Source organism: Mustela lutreola, chromosome 8, assembly GCF_030435805.1.
Source record: "Mustela lutreola isolate mMusLut2 chromosome 8, mMusLut2.pri, whole genome shotgun sequence".
Classification (NCBI taxonomy): Eukaryota; Metazoa; Chordata; class Mammalia; order Carnivora; family Mustelidae; genus Mustela; species Mustela lutreola.
In genome coordinates, this window is record NC_081297.1 from 95,558,518 (window position 1) to 95,574,717 (window position 16,200).

Below are 16,200 nucleotides of genomic sequence, written 5' to 3' on the forward strand. Positions count from 1 at the left end.
CCTCATCTGGATTCTGTTAGTACTTCTGGGAAATGTACCAGGTACTGAAGGACACATGTATTATGGCAACCATACTTGACATGACTGAGCACATTAGGCAAAGATCAGAGGTGTAGTTAAAGCTGGTTGTGAATGAGCACAATGGTGTCAGAGAATAAGCAGACTCACGACAGTAACAGATTTTTTAGGGTTACCAGAAACATGGGAAAAAAATACACGAATATGCTATTATTGCTAGCCTCAAATTCTCCCCCTCTGTGCGTGATTTGATTTCCAAATCAGTCTACGGCCATACCACCCTGAATGCGCCCGATCTCGTCTGATTTCCAAATCAAAGTAAAACTGCAAATGAAAATTTATTTACCTTCTCTCTTCTTGAACTGAAAACCTGGACCAGGAATTTATAGGCTATAACAGAATTGATCTCAACTTCCAATAAAGTATAGACTTTTCTCTAAAATATAAGCAAATAGAAAACAACAACAACAGAAACAGGGCATAAAGAAGCTACTACAATCCAAAGAATGACCTGTATCAAGGAACCAGAGGAAATGACTTCCTGTAATCTCCTGTAAGATAGTGGAGAAAAAAATTATCAGAGTTCAAGAGGACACAGTATACATGCAAATAGAGTTAGTAGTATGAAAGAATACATTTAAGATCAGTAAAAACAATGATAGTAAACAGCATGATTGTTTAAAACATTTTAAGCAGTGAGGAGTAAAAAAAAAATCAGTGGAAGAGAATTTAACCTTGAAAAAATCTCCCAGAACTCGGAGAAGCAGAGAAGAAATGATGGAAGAAAAGATCTGAGATCTGATGGTTGATGCAGGCAGGTGTTGTTCATGTGTTAAGGCAACAGAAAGGCATAAGATATGCAAAGAATCAAAATAAACTATTTCCATTTGCTCTCTCTGAAAAAGTTACTTGATATGCTTTAGAATTAAAATGTAGAGCTTGGGCGAAGAAGTCAGATAATTAAATATTTGTGAAGAATGAAACCAGTTAAACGTGAAGCTAAATCTTGTAATTGCTGTTAAAACAAAAGTGTTTTTAAAACTTAGACCATGTGATATTTTGAAATAGAAAATAATGACGTGCATAATAAATATGTAACTATCAGGTGTTATCAGTAAAAAAGAGAAATGATGGTGGGATGATTAGATGAGGAAACAGGGCCTGCAGTTGTAAAATCATCTTAACATCTTCCCTTGTATGTAGGGCTCTCAGGATAGATATACTGCTTATTCTTGCAGTTGATAGCTATCTAAATTGGATCAAATATGATTTAAAAACATAACGATAATTGAAGTTGAGTAAAACAGTTTGTATATCCTCCAAATACCTAGAAACATAAAGGGAGCATGTAAACTCAATCTAGTGGAAAAAGTCTGTGAAAAAGAAATGGGGGGAGAGTAAGGAAGGAATAAAATGGACAGCATAAGAAAGAGTAGGATCCAGCAGTTATGCTGTTAAATATAAATGCAAGATACAGATTCTATAATCTGAATGTTGAACAATATCTGCTTTTAACCATACTGCCATTTTTTTCGATGGCATGATTTTAATGATTTCCAGTGTCACACACAGTGTATGTCTGCATCTCTTATTATTTTTATTACATTAAGTTTAAGAAAAAATTTTGTCCATTTTAAAATTTTAAAATGTTTTACTTATGTTAATTGTATTTTTTCTTACTGATAAAAGCAAGTATTTTCCACAGTGTTAATTATAGTGGAGTCTCAATATTCATGGTACTTGGTTCTTTAAAGTTGTTAAAAACACTGAGATAGTGAATACAGAATCAGTGCTCTTGGAAAATACAGAATTAGATTGCTGCTAGCTTATGGTTAAAATATTTTCATCAGCTGATCATTTCATAATCTTTTTAATGTAAGTTTCTGCTTAAAAACACTTGAATATATAATGTTGAGTGTTGAACAATAAGGATGTTTAAATTATAGCACAGTCATTCAATGTAGTGTTATATAGCTAAAAGAAATGTTTAATAACATGATAAAAATCTTTACAATGCCTTGTTAAATGAAAACAGGTCTTTATGATGCCACAGATTTACAAAAACTCAATTTTGTAAAAAAAAAAAAAAATCAAGACGAGAGAGTGAGTTGGTCTTTTCAAAATAACTTAACCATTTTTCTCAAGGCAAATTAACCACTGTTGAGAAAGATGGACTTTGGGGTCTTGTTGCATATATTCCCAATGAAGAAGCTCAGTAATTTGGGGTGCTAAATGCTCTTTATTCTTGGCTTACTGCAGGTGCCTTCATCATTTCTTGGTTTGGCTCAGCTTTTTTCCTTCTGTCCTTCGGGGGCTATGATTTAGAGCAAATGGATTTTTACTATATTTTAAATTCTGAACCTTATTCGTTAGTTGGTTTCCTGTTGTACCTTAACTTTACAAAAATAGAAGCCAGTTTTTCTGTTTCTAGATGTTTGGGAATTGGCTTGTATTGGTATAGATACATGTACGTATTGTGTGCATGCTTTAGTAAAGGACTAGAAAGATGTTCTTTTCATTTCTCTTTCCAAATTTTCATGGGGAACATACATGTATTTCTTATATAATCAGGAAAAAAGAATTACTTTGGAAAGAAGTAAATACCAGATTTTGATGAAATGATTTAGATACCTTTAATGTTTCTCTCTTTCTATTTCAGATACAGTATTTACTTTACTTCTGTCTGGCCTACCAGACACAGTATAGTTCCTTCATGTGATCCCCAGTTAGATATATAAGACACTATTCAAGTTGTTTGCCCATTTTTATTTATTTTATTTTATTTTATTTTTTGTTATTTATTTGACAGAGAGAGATCACAGGTAGGCAGAGAGGCAGGAAGAGAGAGAGAGAGAGAGAGAGAGAGAGAGAAAAGCTCTCAGCTCTCTGCTGAGCAGAGAGCCCTATGCGGGACTCCATCCCAGGACCCTGCGATCATGACCCGAGCCGAAGGCAGCGGCTTAACCCACTGAGCCACCCAGGCGCCCCTGCCCATTTTTAAATTAATGCATTTTTCGTAGTTTTAAGAATCTCATTGTATTCTGGAAATACTTTTTTCATTACATATATGATTTAGAAATAATTGCTTTTCAAATTGCAGCTTTTGTTTTCATTTTCTTATTGGTGTGTTTTGAAGCACAGAAGTTTTTTATTTTGATAAAGTGTAATCCATTAGCTTTTTCTTTTGCTAAAAGAGTTTTTGATGTCTTTAGAAATTATTGCCTAACCCAAAGTCATGCAGATTTACAGCTTTGTTTTCTTTCTAAGAGTTTTATTGTTTTAACTCTTGCATTCAGATTTATGCTGCATTTTCTGTAGGGCATCTTACACTCTTATGTCAAATTTATTCTCAAGTATTTATTTAGTTATTTTTTTGTGGTGTTGTGGATGAATTATTAATTTCAATTTATGTATTCTTTTAAGATGCCACATCTAAATGAAATCATAGAATATTTGCCTTTCTCTGACTTATTTAATGTAGAATAATGTCCTCAAGGTCCATTCATGTTGTTGCAAATGACAAGATTTCCTTTTTTGGGGGGACTAGTTGAATAGTATTCTGTTGTACACACACACACACATTTTCTTTATCCATCCATTTGTCTATAGACACTTAGGTTGTTTCCGTGTCTTGGCTTCTTTAAATAATGCTTAGTGAACATGGGTGTATAGATACCTTTTTGACATAGTGATTTCATGTTTCCTTCAGATATTTACTCAGAAGTTGAATTGCTGGATCATCTGATCCTATTTTTAATTTTTTGAGGAACTTCCATACTGTTTTCTGTAGTAGCTGTACCAATTTACATTCCCACCATCAGTGCACAGAGGTTACCTTTTCTCCACATTCTTGCCAGCATTTGCTATCTCATGGTGTTTTTTTTTTGTTTGTTTGTTTGTTTGTTTTTGTTTTTTTGGTTAATGTGTGCCTAGCCCTGTGGGCCCTGTGGAAAGGTCTACTGGGACATCCGTGGTTGAGCTGATTTATCATTTTCCTTGTCCCCATAAGGAAACATCTGCCTCTTTTCCTCACTCTTTAGTATTTTCTATATTTAGAATCATGGCACTTATGAATTAATGACAGTTTTACTTCTTCCTTTCCAATCTAGATGCCTTCTCTTTGTGTTTGATAGTACTGATTAGAACTGTTACAGTGTTGAATTGCTTGATCCTGACTTTCGGGGAAATAATAATAATAATAAATTCATATTATAAAATTATATATTATAAAATTATATATAATTACATTACACATTATAATTATATATTAAATATATATTTGATATATTAAATATAAATAATATGTTTATATTTATATATTTGTTATTATTATTATTTTGCCATTGAGCATGATTTTAGCAGTAGGTTTTTTTGTAGACACCTTAATCAGGTTGAGAAAGTTTCCTTCTATTCCTAGTTTCTTCACAATTTGTACCATGACTGGATATTATATTTTGTCCAGTGCTTTTTCTACATCCACTGAAAGATCATGTGATTTACTTTTTATTTTTTATTTTTTGTGAACATGATGAATTACATTAATTGTTTTTAGTTGTTAAACCACTGTTGCATTCTTGGGGAAAATTCCATTTGGCCATGGTTTAGAATCCTTTTTAGATGTCCCTAGTTTCAGTTTGCTGACATTCTGTTGAGGATTTTTATGTCCTTATTCATTAGAGGTGTTAGTCTATAGTTGATTTTTCTTATTCTGTCTTTATCTGGCCTTGGTTATTAGTATAATACTAACCTCATGGAATGAGGTGGGAGGTTCTTCTTCCTCTGTTTTCTGGAAGAGTATGGGATCGATATTATTTCTGCTGCAATATTTAGTAGAAGTCATCAGTGAAGTTACCCGAGCCTGGGGATTTCTTTATGGGAAGATTTTAAATTATTAAGTCAACTTCTTTATTTGTTCTAAATCTTTAGGTTTTTAAAAATTTCTTCTTGAATCACTTTGGTTAACTCGTTTCTTTCTAGGAATATTTCCATTTCGTCTAAGTTGGCATAAAGTTATTCATCATATCTTCTTATAGTGTAAGGTCAGTACTGACGCCCCTCTTATATTCATGATCTTATTCACAAATTTCCCAATTTACATCTTTTCTTTTTTGGGGAGCCCAGTCTACCTTAAAGATAGTCAGAGTTGTGGATCTTTTTATAGAATCCACATGCAGTTTTATTGACTCTTTTTCTCTACTGTTTTTTTGTTTTAATATCTCATTGATCACCACCTTAATATTTTAATTTTCTTTCTTATGCTAGCTTTGCATTTAGTTTGCTCTCCCTCCCCACTCCCAGTTTCTTAAGCTTACAGCTTAGTTTATTGAACAGGCACTTAAGGGGTAAATTTATAGAATTTACCCTAAGCACCGCTTTAGTGGTATCCTATATATTTTTTAATAAATGTTTTATTTGTTGTATTTTCATTTCCTTTTACCTGAAATACTTAAAAGAATTTCTTGTGATTTCTTCTTGGATTTTCTTATTGCTTATTGAGAAGACATTAAGGAAGAATTTAGAAAAATTTAGAATTTAGAAAATTCTCATTTATGGATTTCTCAAATTTTATTGTTGTTGGCTTATTAATGAATTTTGTAGTTCTCAGGAAATATACTTTATATGATTTAGGTTTTTTTTTTTTTAAGATTTTATTTATTTAAATGAGAGAGAGTGTGTGCATGAGTGCCCTAGGATCGTGACCTGAGCCAAAGGCAGATGCCCCTGATTCAGTCTTTTAAAACGAATTGAGATTTATTCTGTGACCTAGAATGTGGTCTATCCTGGAGTAAGTTCCATGCATATTTTGAAGAATGTATGTTTTATTACAAGATGAGAATTTTCTTTAGAGGCCAGTTTAAATTGGTTGATAATGTTCGGATTTCCATATCCTTGATTATTATTATTATTATTATTATTATCCATATCCTATGTCTAGTTCTTTTTTTTTTTTTTTAAGATTTTATTTTTAAGTAATCTCTATACCCAATGTTGGGCTCAAACTTACAACCCTGAGATCAAGAGCTGCATGCTCTAGGTGCACCTAGGTGGCTGGCTCAGTCATTTAAGTGTCTGCCTTTGGCTCAGCTTGTGATTCTAGGGTCTGGGATCAAGCCCCACATTGGCCTCCCTGCTCAGCAGGGTGTCTGCCTCTCCTCCTCTTTCTGCTTCACCCCCAACTTGTGTACTGTTTCTCAAATAAATAAATAAAATATATTTTTTTAAAGTTGCTTGCTCTATCAACTAAACCAGCTAGGCATCTCATTTCTGTCTAGTTGTTATATACCTCTGTGAAAGTAGGGTGTTGAGATCTTGGACTACGTCTATCATAGTTTTCATTTCTGTCAGGTTTTTCTTCATTTGTTTGAGGCTCTGTTTTTTGTTTTTTGTTTTGTTTGTTTTTGTATATGTTTATAGTAGTTTCTTCTTGATGATTGGAATCTTTGTATAAAATGTGCTTCTTTACCTCTTATATATTTTTTGTCTTAAAGTATATTTTGTCTGATAGAGTCACTCCGTCTCTCTTAATGGTTACTGTTTACAGTGACCTTTTACTCTCAGTTTGTATCTGTGAATATAAAATGTGTCTCTTGTAGACAGCATATAGTTGAATCTTGTTTTGTTTTACCTGGTCTAAAAATCTTTGTCTATACATAGGGAAGTGTTTTTTTTGAAAAGGAAAAACTGTCTATATTTAAGGTGCTCAACCTTTTAGGGTTTTTTTTTTTTTTTTAATAGATTTTATTAATTTATTTGACCGAGAGAGTACACAAGCAGGGGGAGTGACAGGCAGAGGGAGAGGGAGAAGCAGGCTCCCCGCTGAGCAGAGAGCCCAGGACCTGGGATCATGACCTGAGCTAAAGGCAGAGAGAGAGGCTTACCCAACTGAGCCACTCAGGTGCCCCCAACATTTTGTCTTTTGATTGAAGTGTTTATTCACATTTAGTTTATTAATGATATGCTTGGGTTTACATCTGACATTTTGATGTTTGTTTTTTCATATCCATTTTTGGGATTTTTTTTTTTTTTTTGGTTCTTTTCTGCCGCCTTTTGTATTAAGTATTTTCTAATAGATAATTTCTTTGTTGATTTTTTAATTTAATTTTTTTTTCAAGAGTGGGAGAGAGAGTATGGAGGGGCAGAGGGAGAATAGAGACTCTTCAGAAGGACCCATACCCAGCACAGACCCCATCTTGGGGCTCAAAATCACAACCCTGAGATCATGTCCTGAACCGAAATTAAGACTCAGACACTTAACTGACTGCCACCCAGGCATCCCAATTTTTGAACTATATATATATATATTTTAATTTTTTTTAAAGATTTTTAAAAATTTATTTGACAGATCACAAGTAGGCAGAGAGACAGGCAGAGAGAGAGAGGAGGAGGCAGGCTCCCTGCCAAGCAGAGAGCCCGATGCGGGACTCGATCCCAGGACCCTGAGATCATGACCTGAGCCAAAGGCAGCGGCTTAACCCTCCTGAGCCACCCAGGCACCCCTCTTGAACTATATTTTTGAGAATAAAACAATTTTAGTGATTATTCTAAGAGTTACAATATGCATTTTGTTAAAATCAACTTTATATAAACTGAGTTACTTCCTATAAAGTATAGAAATTTTACTCTAGTGTTTCTCCATTCCCTCTCCCTTCCTTTTTGCTATGATTGTTATTTATTTACTTATTTATTTATTAAAGATTTTATTTATTTGACAGAGAGAGAGACAGCAAGAGAGGGAACACAAGCAGGGGGAGGAGGAGAGGGAGAAAAGGCTTCCCACTGAGCAGGGAACCTGATGTGAAACTCTATCCTAGGACCCTGGGATCATGACTGAGCTGAAGGCAGATGCTCAACTGACTGAGAGCGACCCAGGTGCTTGTAGGCTTTTTGTATTAAACTACATATTTGCTGATTCTGGTACTTCCTAATTCTCAGGTTACCACTCAGGTTACCATTCGGTCATATCCTTGCTCCAGTATAATTCTGCTCTCCCCTGTCCTTTGTATTTCATATCTTTTATTTTTAAATTTCTTCTCCTATTTCTTTTTGATCTTTAAAAATTTCTCCTTATGGATGCAGTGTACAGCATAATGACTGTAGTTAATACTGTTGCATGACATACAGGAAAGTTACTGAGAGTAAATCCCATGAATTCTCATCACAAAGAATATTTTTTAATTTTTTAAAATTTAAAATAAAGATTTTTTTTTTTTTTTTTTGAAGTTTCTACATGAGGTGATGAGTATTAGCTGAACCTATTGTGGTAATCATTTTATAACATATGCTAATCAAACCATCATCGTGTATGCCTTAAACTCAATACAGTGATGTATGTCAATCATTTCTCAGTAAAACTGAAAAAAAATCACAAAAAAAGAAAAAAATTTTCATTTTCACTTTGTTTCCTTATTTGTGTGTTTATTGTGTCTTGTATTATTTCTACTTTAAACTACATTTCTGAAATGATTTATTCTTATTTTTCTTATTCTTTCATCAGTTCTGTCACCTCAGTTTTGAGGTTTTTAATTTTAATTTGTGTTACTCTTTTGTGTTAAAGTATTATTTTGCAATAGGTTATAAATTTTATTTGTTCAAGAGCCATATATTTCTGGCATATTTTAATTGTCTGTAGAGATAAGATTCTTCTCTTTATTTTTGGTTTTGTTTTGAATATTAACTTTTTAAATGGGATTTCCCTTAATACTTCTTTTGTCTTACTTTCATATGTGATTGTATTTCTTGAACTCGTCAAAGAAGGCAGGGTGCATCATAACTTTTGTAATTTCACAGAACTCTCGTTTTGTGTGTGTGTATGTTCTAAAAATGGCAGCTTGCTTTCTGATGTTTCCTGATTCTGATTCCTTCTCCCACTTTTTTTTTTTACCTTATTTTTCCATTATCTTGCTTGTACCTGTCATTCTCATTTTTCATTCTACTCCCAGTAATTTATCCTCAGTTTGGGGCTTTGTCTGGAAGGGAGCCCTGGAATGTCAGCTTTGAGAGTTCACAGTGGGTTAAAATGCACTAGCCCCATTCAGTGCCAACCATGAATTCATTGTATTCAATCATTCTTGGAGTGGCCAGAACCCCTCCTAGTCAGCTGATGTTCTCATATTTGTTTGCCCTACTTTTCATTGTTACCTATCTTGTGTGTTTTCCTGTTCTTAGGTCTCTTGATGGCCCTGTTTTTTTTTTCTTTCTTTTTGATTCCTCCTGCAGATACTGATGCCACTCAGCTCTTATGGCTCTTGGTAGTTTGCCATACCTTTTTGGATTTGGGGTTTTGTGGTAATATTTTTTTACTTGGCTCTGTTGTGAACGTTGTCCATGGGTTTTGGTTTTGCTACCTGGTTGTTGTGTTTTCTTGTGGAGGGCTTGTGGAGATTTTCAAACCTGTGCTGCTACCACTGGGAGCAGAGGTATATATATATTATGTATTATAACAGCTTCACTACGATGAGGGAAGCTCCCTTCCAAAGTTAGGCTCACATGTCAGAATTAATGACAGTAGTGCTTTGGTATGACCAAACAAAGATTTATTACCCACACAGGTGGGGGAATTCTGAAACAGGGGCAGAGGACAGCGTTCTGGGAAGAGGTCCAGAAACAGAGAAAGTGAATTCAAGTGCACAGGTGTTCTGTAAAGGATAAGTCCAGTTGGTACAGAATTTGAGAGAGGCACCCACCAAGCATGGAATATGAAAGAGGCAGCAAGTGGCTTATGTACTTGGGGGTATTGGTGGGATTGAGCCATATCAGTACACTGCTGAAAATGACAGACACGGGGAAGGGATGTTACTCAGAGGTTGTCAGCACTAAATCAAAGTATCAACAGCAGTCTCAGTTTCTTTTCTTTTGTCTTCATATTGGAGATCCATATTTTAACTCCTCTTGTTGTGACATACTGCTGAAGAGCTGGGCTTTGATCTTTCTGCCATGTTTGTTTTTGGTATCCATGATCAACTCCTCCTTAAAGAAACAAGTTTTCAGGGAGAAACCAAGAGATGGGCCTACTTAGTAATCCTAACCAGAGAGATGAAAGATGAAGGCTATGTACAGTTATTTCCATTTTCAGGAACAAGTCACCATTGGTTGGATGAATCAATAAATGCCCAAAAAATATGTTAAGAATAAGGGATAACAGGGCGCCTGGGTGGCTCAGTGGGTTAAAGCCTTTGCCTTCAGCTCCGGTCATGATTCCAGGGTCCTGGGATCGAGCCCCACATCATCAGCTCTGTTAATTACATATATCATTTAAGATATTTAATTTTAGGGGTGCCTGGTTGGCTCAATTGGTTAAGCGTCTGCCTTTGGCTTACATCATGATCTCAGGGTCCTGAGAATGAGTCGAGTCCCACATTGGGCTTTCCACTCAGTGGGAAGTCTACAGCTCTCTCTCTCTCTCTCTCTCAAATAAATAAAATATTTTTTAAAAATTTAATTTTATCAAGCATTTCCTGAGTACTGAGTGTCTAATCATCCCATTTAATTTGTGCACAGAGTTGTGTGAGATCTTGGGAATATAAATAAGCCAGAGTATAGTATTTACTTGATTCTAAAATGATATTGATTTTTAAAACTTTTTATTGATTTATAGACTAAAACAGGAAATGTACACCTCAGTTGTAAAATGCTACCCTATCTCAGAAATACTAAAATATTGAAAAAATGTATCCTAAAATTGAGGGATTATTCGTAAAATGTTTATTAAGTACCAGACATAATGCTAAATGCTTTTGCGTATATTATCATTTAAACTTTATAGTAACTCAGTGGGGATAGATTATTATTTTTCATTTATAGATAAAATAAAACTTAAATAATGTAAGTAATAAATGTCAGAGGGACATTGAACTCTGGCCTATCTGATTTCTTACTGATATATAAATGTTTTTAGTCAGTATATAAAGTGTATATCTTTTATAAGTGTGTCTTTTAGGGAGGGATTTTGTTTTTACTGTTTGTTTTCCTGGATTTACTTCATAGGGTGAATTTTAACTTTTTATTTATTAATATTTAAAGGACTTAGAGGGCTTTTTTTCTTCCCAAAGTTTTTCAAAGATTTTATTATGGAATTTGTAGTTCTTTAGGGTACTTAATGAAATTCTAAGTCATTTATTACTATTCTTCCTTTTCCAGTTGTGTAACTTCTTTCTTGGCAGCTTCTCAGAACTCTCTTACCATACCGAATTTTGATAGATTTTAGTGTGAAATATGTAGACCTCATTAAATTTGGACTTAAACTATGATATTATTCCTATAATTAACATAACCACTTTGGTAAACTTAATAAAGCCGTTCATTTAAAAATTGGAAGAAACCACCTCAGAAGTTGACATTGTGACAGTTCTTTTGGGGAAATGAAAAGGAAAAGTAATCTGCTACGGGAAAAAGAAGAAAAATGAGAGAAAATTGTGGTGACGTGGGCTGGCAGAGTAGGGATGAGTGTCTAAAATAGAAAATTTGTTTGGTAAGCCAGTCATGCTAATCTTGTATTCAGTTTTTTAAAAATCTGGCCTGAATTTAAAACACCTTAGGCTAGGACCATTCCATGTGCATAACAGATATTAACTCTGCCTAGATAAAAATTACCTTACTGCTCTTGAATTTAATTTTATATGCTCGTGGTCTCTTCAGTATTTGAGATCATCAAGTAATGTCCAGGACCTTAAAAACTGGATTGTATTCCCTACAATATGTGATGTTGTTTCTTTCTCTTCGGTTGCTTATACTTTCCATTCCTCCCTCCCAGTCTGTCTATGAAAAGATTATATTTGACATTAGGTAAATACCAAAGAATTTTTTTTTCTTGAATGTTATTTTGGAGCAGAACATGATTTGTTTGTTATTCAGGAATATTTATTGATAACTCTCCATGACACTGCAAAGTTCTGTGGTTGAGCACTAATCAGGCTCTCTGCCTTTCCTTTCATATAGTATGGATTGCTTGTGAGATTTTTGGGTCTGTTTTGTCTCATGAACACAAGTGGCAGCACTTGGTGTTTGTTTTTTTGTTTTTGTTTTTGCTACCTGACTTGTGGAGGTTAAGTCACTATATAGCAGAAAGTAAGTAGAAGTGATCCTTTACTAGAGCTAGACTGGGGTTTGCAGAATGAGATCCACCAAAACACCTTTTTTAGCCTCAGGTATATGTTTTTACTTTCAGTTACCAAAACCATAGGAAATGATGGAAGAAACAGGCTCAGATTCTTTGTTTTTACACATCAAGAAGGGGAAAACCTATTGCAAATTTAAATTACTTCACAGTGCCAACTTCAAACCTGGGGATTTTTCTTTTTGTTCACCTAAGAACATGAATTTTATGGAAGAATGGAAGATGTGAGTCCAGAGATGGGAATTGACAGCAGTGCTAATACTTGAGCCTTCTCTCTGCTAGTTTGTAATGAACCTGGGGCCTGTTGCCAAGTACTTGGTTGGGAGTTTTGGACACTATGAAAATATATTCAAATTTATTATGTGGCTTATTTTTCATCGGTGTATTTGACCTTAAGATTTGTGTTACTTAGGATTTGTGTGTGTTATTGTGGAAAACAGGATGTTTTAATGGGCAGAATCAAGTTTTGATAAAATTTAGAAATGTTTGAGTTTTTTTGTTTTTGTTAATAGGCAGGCAGTGGTTAAAGGTTCCCTTCCACATCCTTTTGCCTTGACATTATTTGAGGACACATTGTACTGGACTGACTGGAATACACACTCCATTTTGGCTTGCAACAAGTACACTGGCGAGGGTCTGCGTGAAATCCATTCTAACATCTTCTCTCCCATGGATATACATGCCTTCAGCCAACAGAGGCAGCCAAATGGTAAGTGATCTTGGTTTTTAAATTGCAAGTTGGAATAGCTTTAGCACTCAGATGTCTGGCTTTAGTGAAGGCAGGAGCAGAGAGGTCATATCCAAAGGTAGTGGGAAGGAATTAAACATGGGGGAAATGTCAAAATGTAATTCAGGTTAAACAGCAGCCTAAGCCATTTGTAGTTTGTTATCTATCACTATTGGCCACCTTAATTCCTTTGTTTGGATCTGGGGTTATGGTGGTTGAGAAGAGAGAAATAAAATAAGAAGCTGAGATAGCTAAGCTTATGTACAGATGCATTTCTTTATATTATTTCTCTCTAGTGTGTTTTTAAAAAGAAGCACTTTTTAAAAATAGAAACCTCTGTGACTCTAACTGGTGAATTTAAGTTCCTTAGGTTTCCTGATGAAATACCTGCTTAAACTTTTCTGTGCACATTCCCCTTCCAACCTTTCCCCCGCCCAACATTCCCCCGCCCCAACCTTTTTTCTTAGTTTTGCTTCTATTTTTGGTCAACCTATGCAGTGACTTGGACTTCGACTGCTGGCAACAATTTTTTATAAGAGAGGAGTAGAACTAGGTTTAAAAGGAATATGAGAATGTTAAGTGTTTGGCACTTGTATATAAATAAATGTCTGGCATGTGTCTAAGTATATTTCAGATTGTATTCCATAGCCAAAAATAAAGGGTATTTTGATTGTGCATTGCTTTGTATTAGCTCTGTCCATTTAGGGGGAGATAGTTAAATAATATATTATTGGACTCTGATGATCATGAGTCCATAAAAATGTTTTAAAATATATGTGCTACCCTTTTTAACAAATGCTGTATGAATTTTTTATTATCATAGTTAGCCGTTAGGAGAGAATTTCCCTGTTTTTTTGTTTTTAATGGCACTGTTGAACCTTTATGTTTTACTAGTTTCAAAATTTGCAGTCATCATTGCTTTACGTTTCATATTTGGTTGGTCTCCATCTTATGTTGTTCTTTTATGAATATTATTTAAATCCATCCCTTTCCATAGTTTTGACAAAAGTGCTAATTAATCTCTGCTTTTCTGTTTTTCCTCTTTTAATCAACCATGCCTATCCTTTCCAGTTAATAAATCTTAAATCTTTCCAAAGTGGATTTTTTACCATTCTAATTACCATCTTTGCTTTCAGTGCCATCCACCACAATTTGTTCCCATTCTCTCTGCTCACTCAGCTCTAGTTCTTATTAGTCAACAGAAATCTGAATATTTAGTTAGACTATTTGCCTTATTATTTTTCCCCGTGTATAGCCTTCAAGCTCTTACTCATACAGTTTTACCACATTTGAAATGTCCTCCTATCTTTCCTATCCTTCAGGGGTCCTGTCATGTCCTGTGTCCTCCATGAAAGTTTTCTTCTTTAATTCCTAGTGATTTACTTTCTATTTGACTCTATAGTTACTTACGGTCTGTCATGTGCAAGATAGCGCTTAGTTTCATTGTTTTGTATAATTTTCTAGCTTGTTAATTTTGGTGTACTGATTAGATTGTAAGCTCTTTTAGGGCGGGGGACTCCTGCTTTATTTCTTGTGTATTCCTCTTTGGGTACAGAATGCTAAGTCATTTCTCACTGATTAATTCCCTTCCTTGCAAATGGTTTGGTAGCCAAGCACCTGGATGACATTTGGTAGTAATTTCATTTATCACAGTTGCTCATGTTATGGTTGTTAACCTTTGTGTACCTAGAGAGAGGGAGGGCATCCATAATCATTGGTATTAATCAATGTGATTTATATTTGACAGCTACAAATCCATGTGGAATTGATAACGGTGGTTGTTCTCACTTGTGTTTGATGTCTCCAGTCAAACCTTTTTATCAGTGTGCTTGCCCAACTGGGGTCAAACTCCTGGAGAATGGAAAAACCTGCAAAGATGGTAAGAAGATGGTCTCCAAGAAGGAAAAAATTCAGATAACAACTGAAATTCTTTATGATTTATTTTATTTTTCTATAATAATTTCTGTAGGTTACAGTATTTGGGAGACTAGTTGCTTGATCTTTGTCGTCACAATCAATTATATAACGAGTTGTTTTGTGTTTTTAGGGCATCTCTTTAATACTGTTTTGTAAGTTATTTTAGCATTTTAACTAAATTTTTAATGTGCTATTTTTGAAGAAAATTAGGTGCTATTTCTTTTTTTATGAAATGTCAGTCATTTATATCACATTGTGTTCTTGAAAATGAGTATTTTAAAATGAGAGATCATAAGTAGGCAGAGACACAGGCAGAAAGAGAGGAGGAAGCAGGCTACCTGCTGATCAGAGAGCCTGACGTGGGACTCAATTTCAGAACCCTAGGATTATGACCTGAGCCGAAGGCAGAGGCTTAACCCACTGAGCCACCCAGGTGCTCCCGAGTATTACTTCTCTTAAAAGGGGGGGGATATATATATATATATTTTTTTTTTTTTTTAAGATTTTATTTATTTATTAGACAGAGATCACAGTAGGCAGATAGGCAGGCAGAGAGAGAGAGAGGGGAAGCAGGCTCCCTGCTGAGCAGAGAGCCCGATGTGGGGCTTGATCCCAGGACCCCGAGATCATGACCTGAGCCGAAGGCAGCGGCTTAACCCACTGAGCCACCCAGACACCCAAAAGAATATATTTTTAACAGTAGGTAGTATTTGTAAATAAAGAACCTCTGCAAGGAAGCAGTGTTTATTAAACTTTCAACTATAATGACTTATCATGGGGTAGATATATTTCTAAAAAATTATTGAATGATATTTTTAATTGCCTTTTAACAACTGAGATGTACTTTCAGAAGAAGAAAAAATATTCCATGTTCTGTTTTTAAAGCAACCTCTTTCTATACTTAACCACTGCCTCTTTCCCTTACTCTCTTAATTCCCTATAGAAAGAGGGCATATCGGAGAAATATGTTGACTTAGGACATTTCAGGGGACTTCTGATTTGGGAGTACACCAGTTCTTCTCTTTTTCTTCTTAATGAGAATGTTATTTTTCATTCTTACCTCTGTGGATCACTCTCTGGTCTTCTAGCCACCAGCAAGACCTGGTGAGAAAATTGTTGCATTTAGCAGTGGCTTCTTTATGTAACTGTGAAAAGCAGAAACCTTTATTTCAGAGTAGGTTACAGAGTTCCTGGCAAGGGGGTCAGGGAGTCAGAGGGATGGAATTGAGTTGGTGTACAGGATATTTGTCATGACTTGGCATTGATAAATTATCCTCCTAGTCAAAGGTGAAGCTGGCTGACTCTTGTCAGACAGTTTCCATGGCAAACAACAATTTGGTTTCAATTTAAAACAAAAGGTTTTTGTAATGTTTTTGTTTAAAAATGTAGCCTGACTTTAAAATAGAGGATTTATTTTAGCAATAGT

The 16,200-nt window shown here is 34.8% G+C and overlaps 1 protein-coding gene across 3 annotated transcripts in view; it reads left to right on the top strand.

Annotated features, from left to right (window-relative positions):
• Positions 1 to 16,200, top strand: part of LRP6 (LDL receptor related protein 6) — a 170,996-nt gene that overhangs the window by 74,559 nt on the left and 80,237 nt on the right. For all 3 annotated transcript variants that reach the window (XM_059186068.1, XM_059186071.1, XM_059186069.1), the window contains exons 4-5: positions 12,643 to 12,839; positions 14,605 to 14,736. In XM_059186068.1, the coding sequence (XP_059042051.1) occupies positions 12,643 to 12,839; positions 14,605 to 14,736 (329 nt within the window). The remainder of the gene's footprint in view (positions 1 to 12,642; positions 12,840 to 14,604; positions 14,737 to 16,200) is intronic.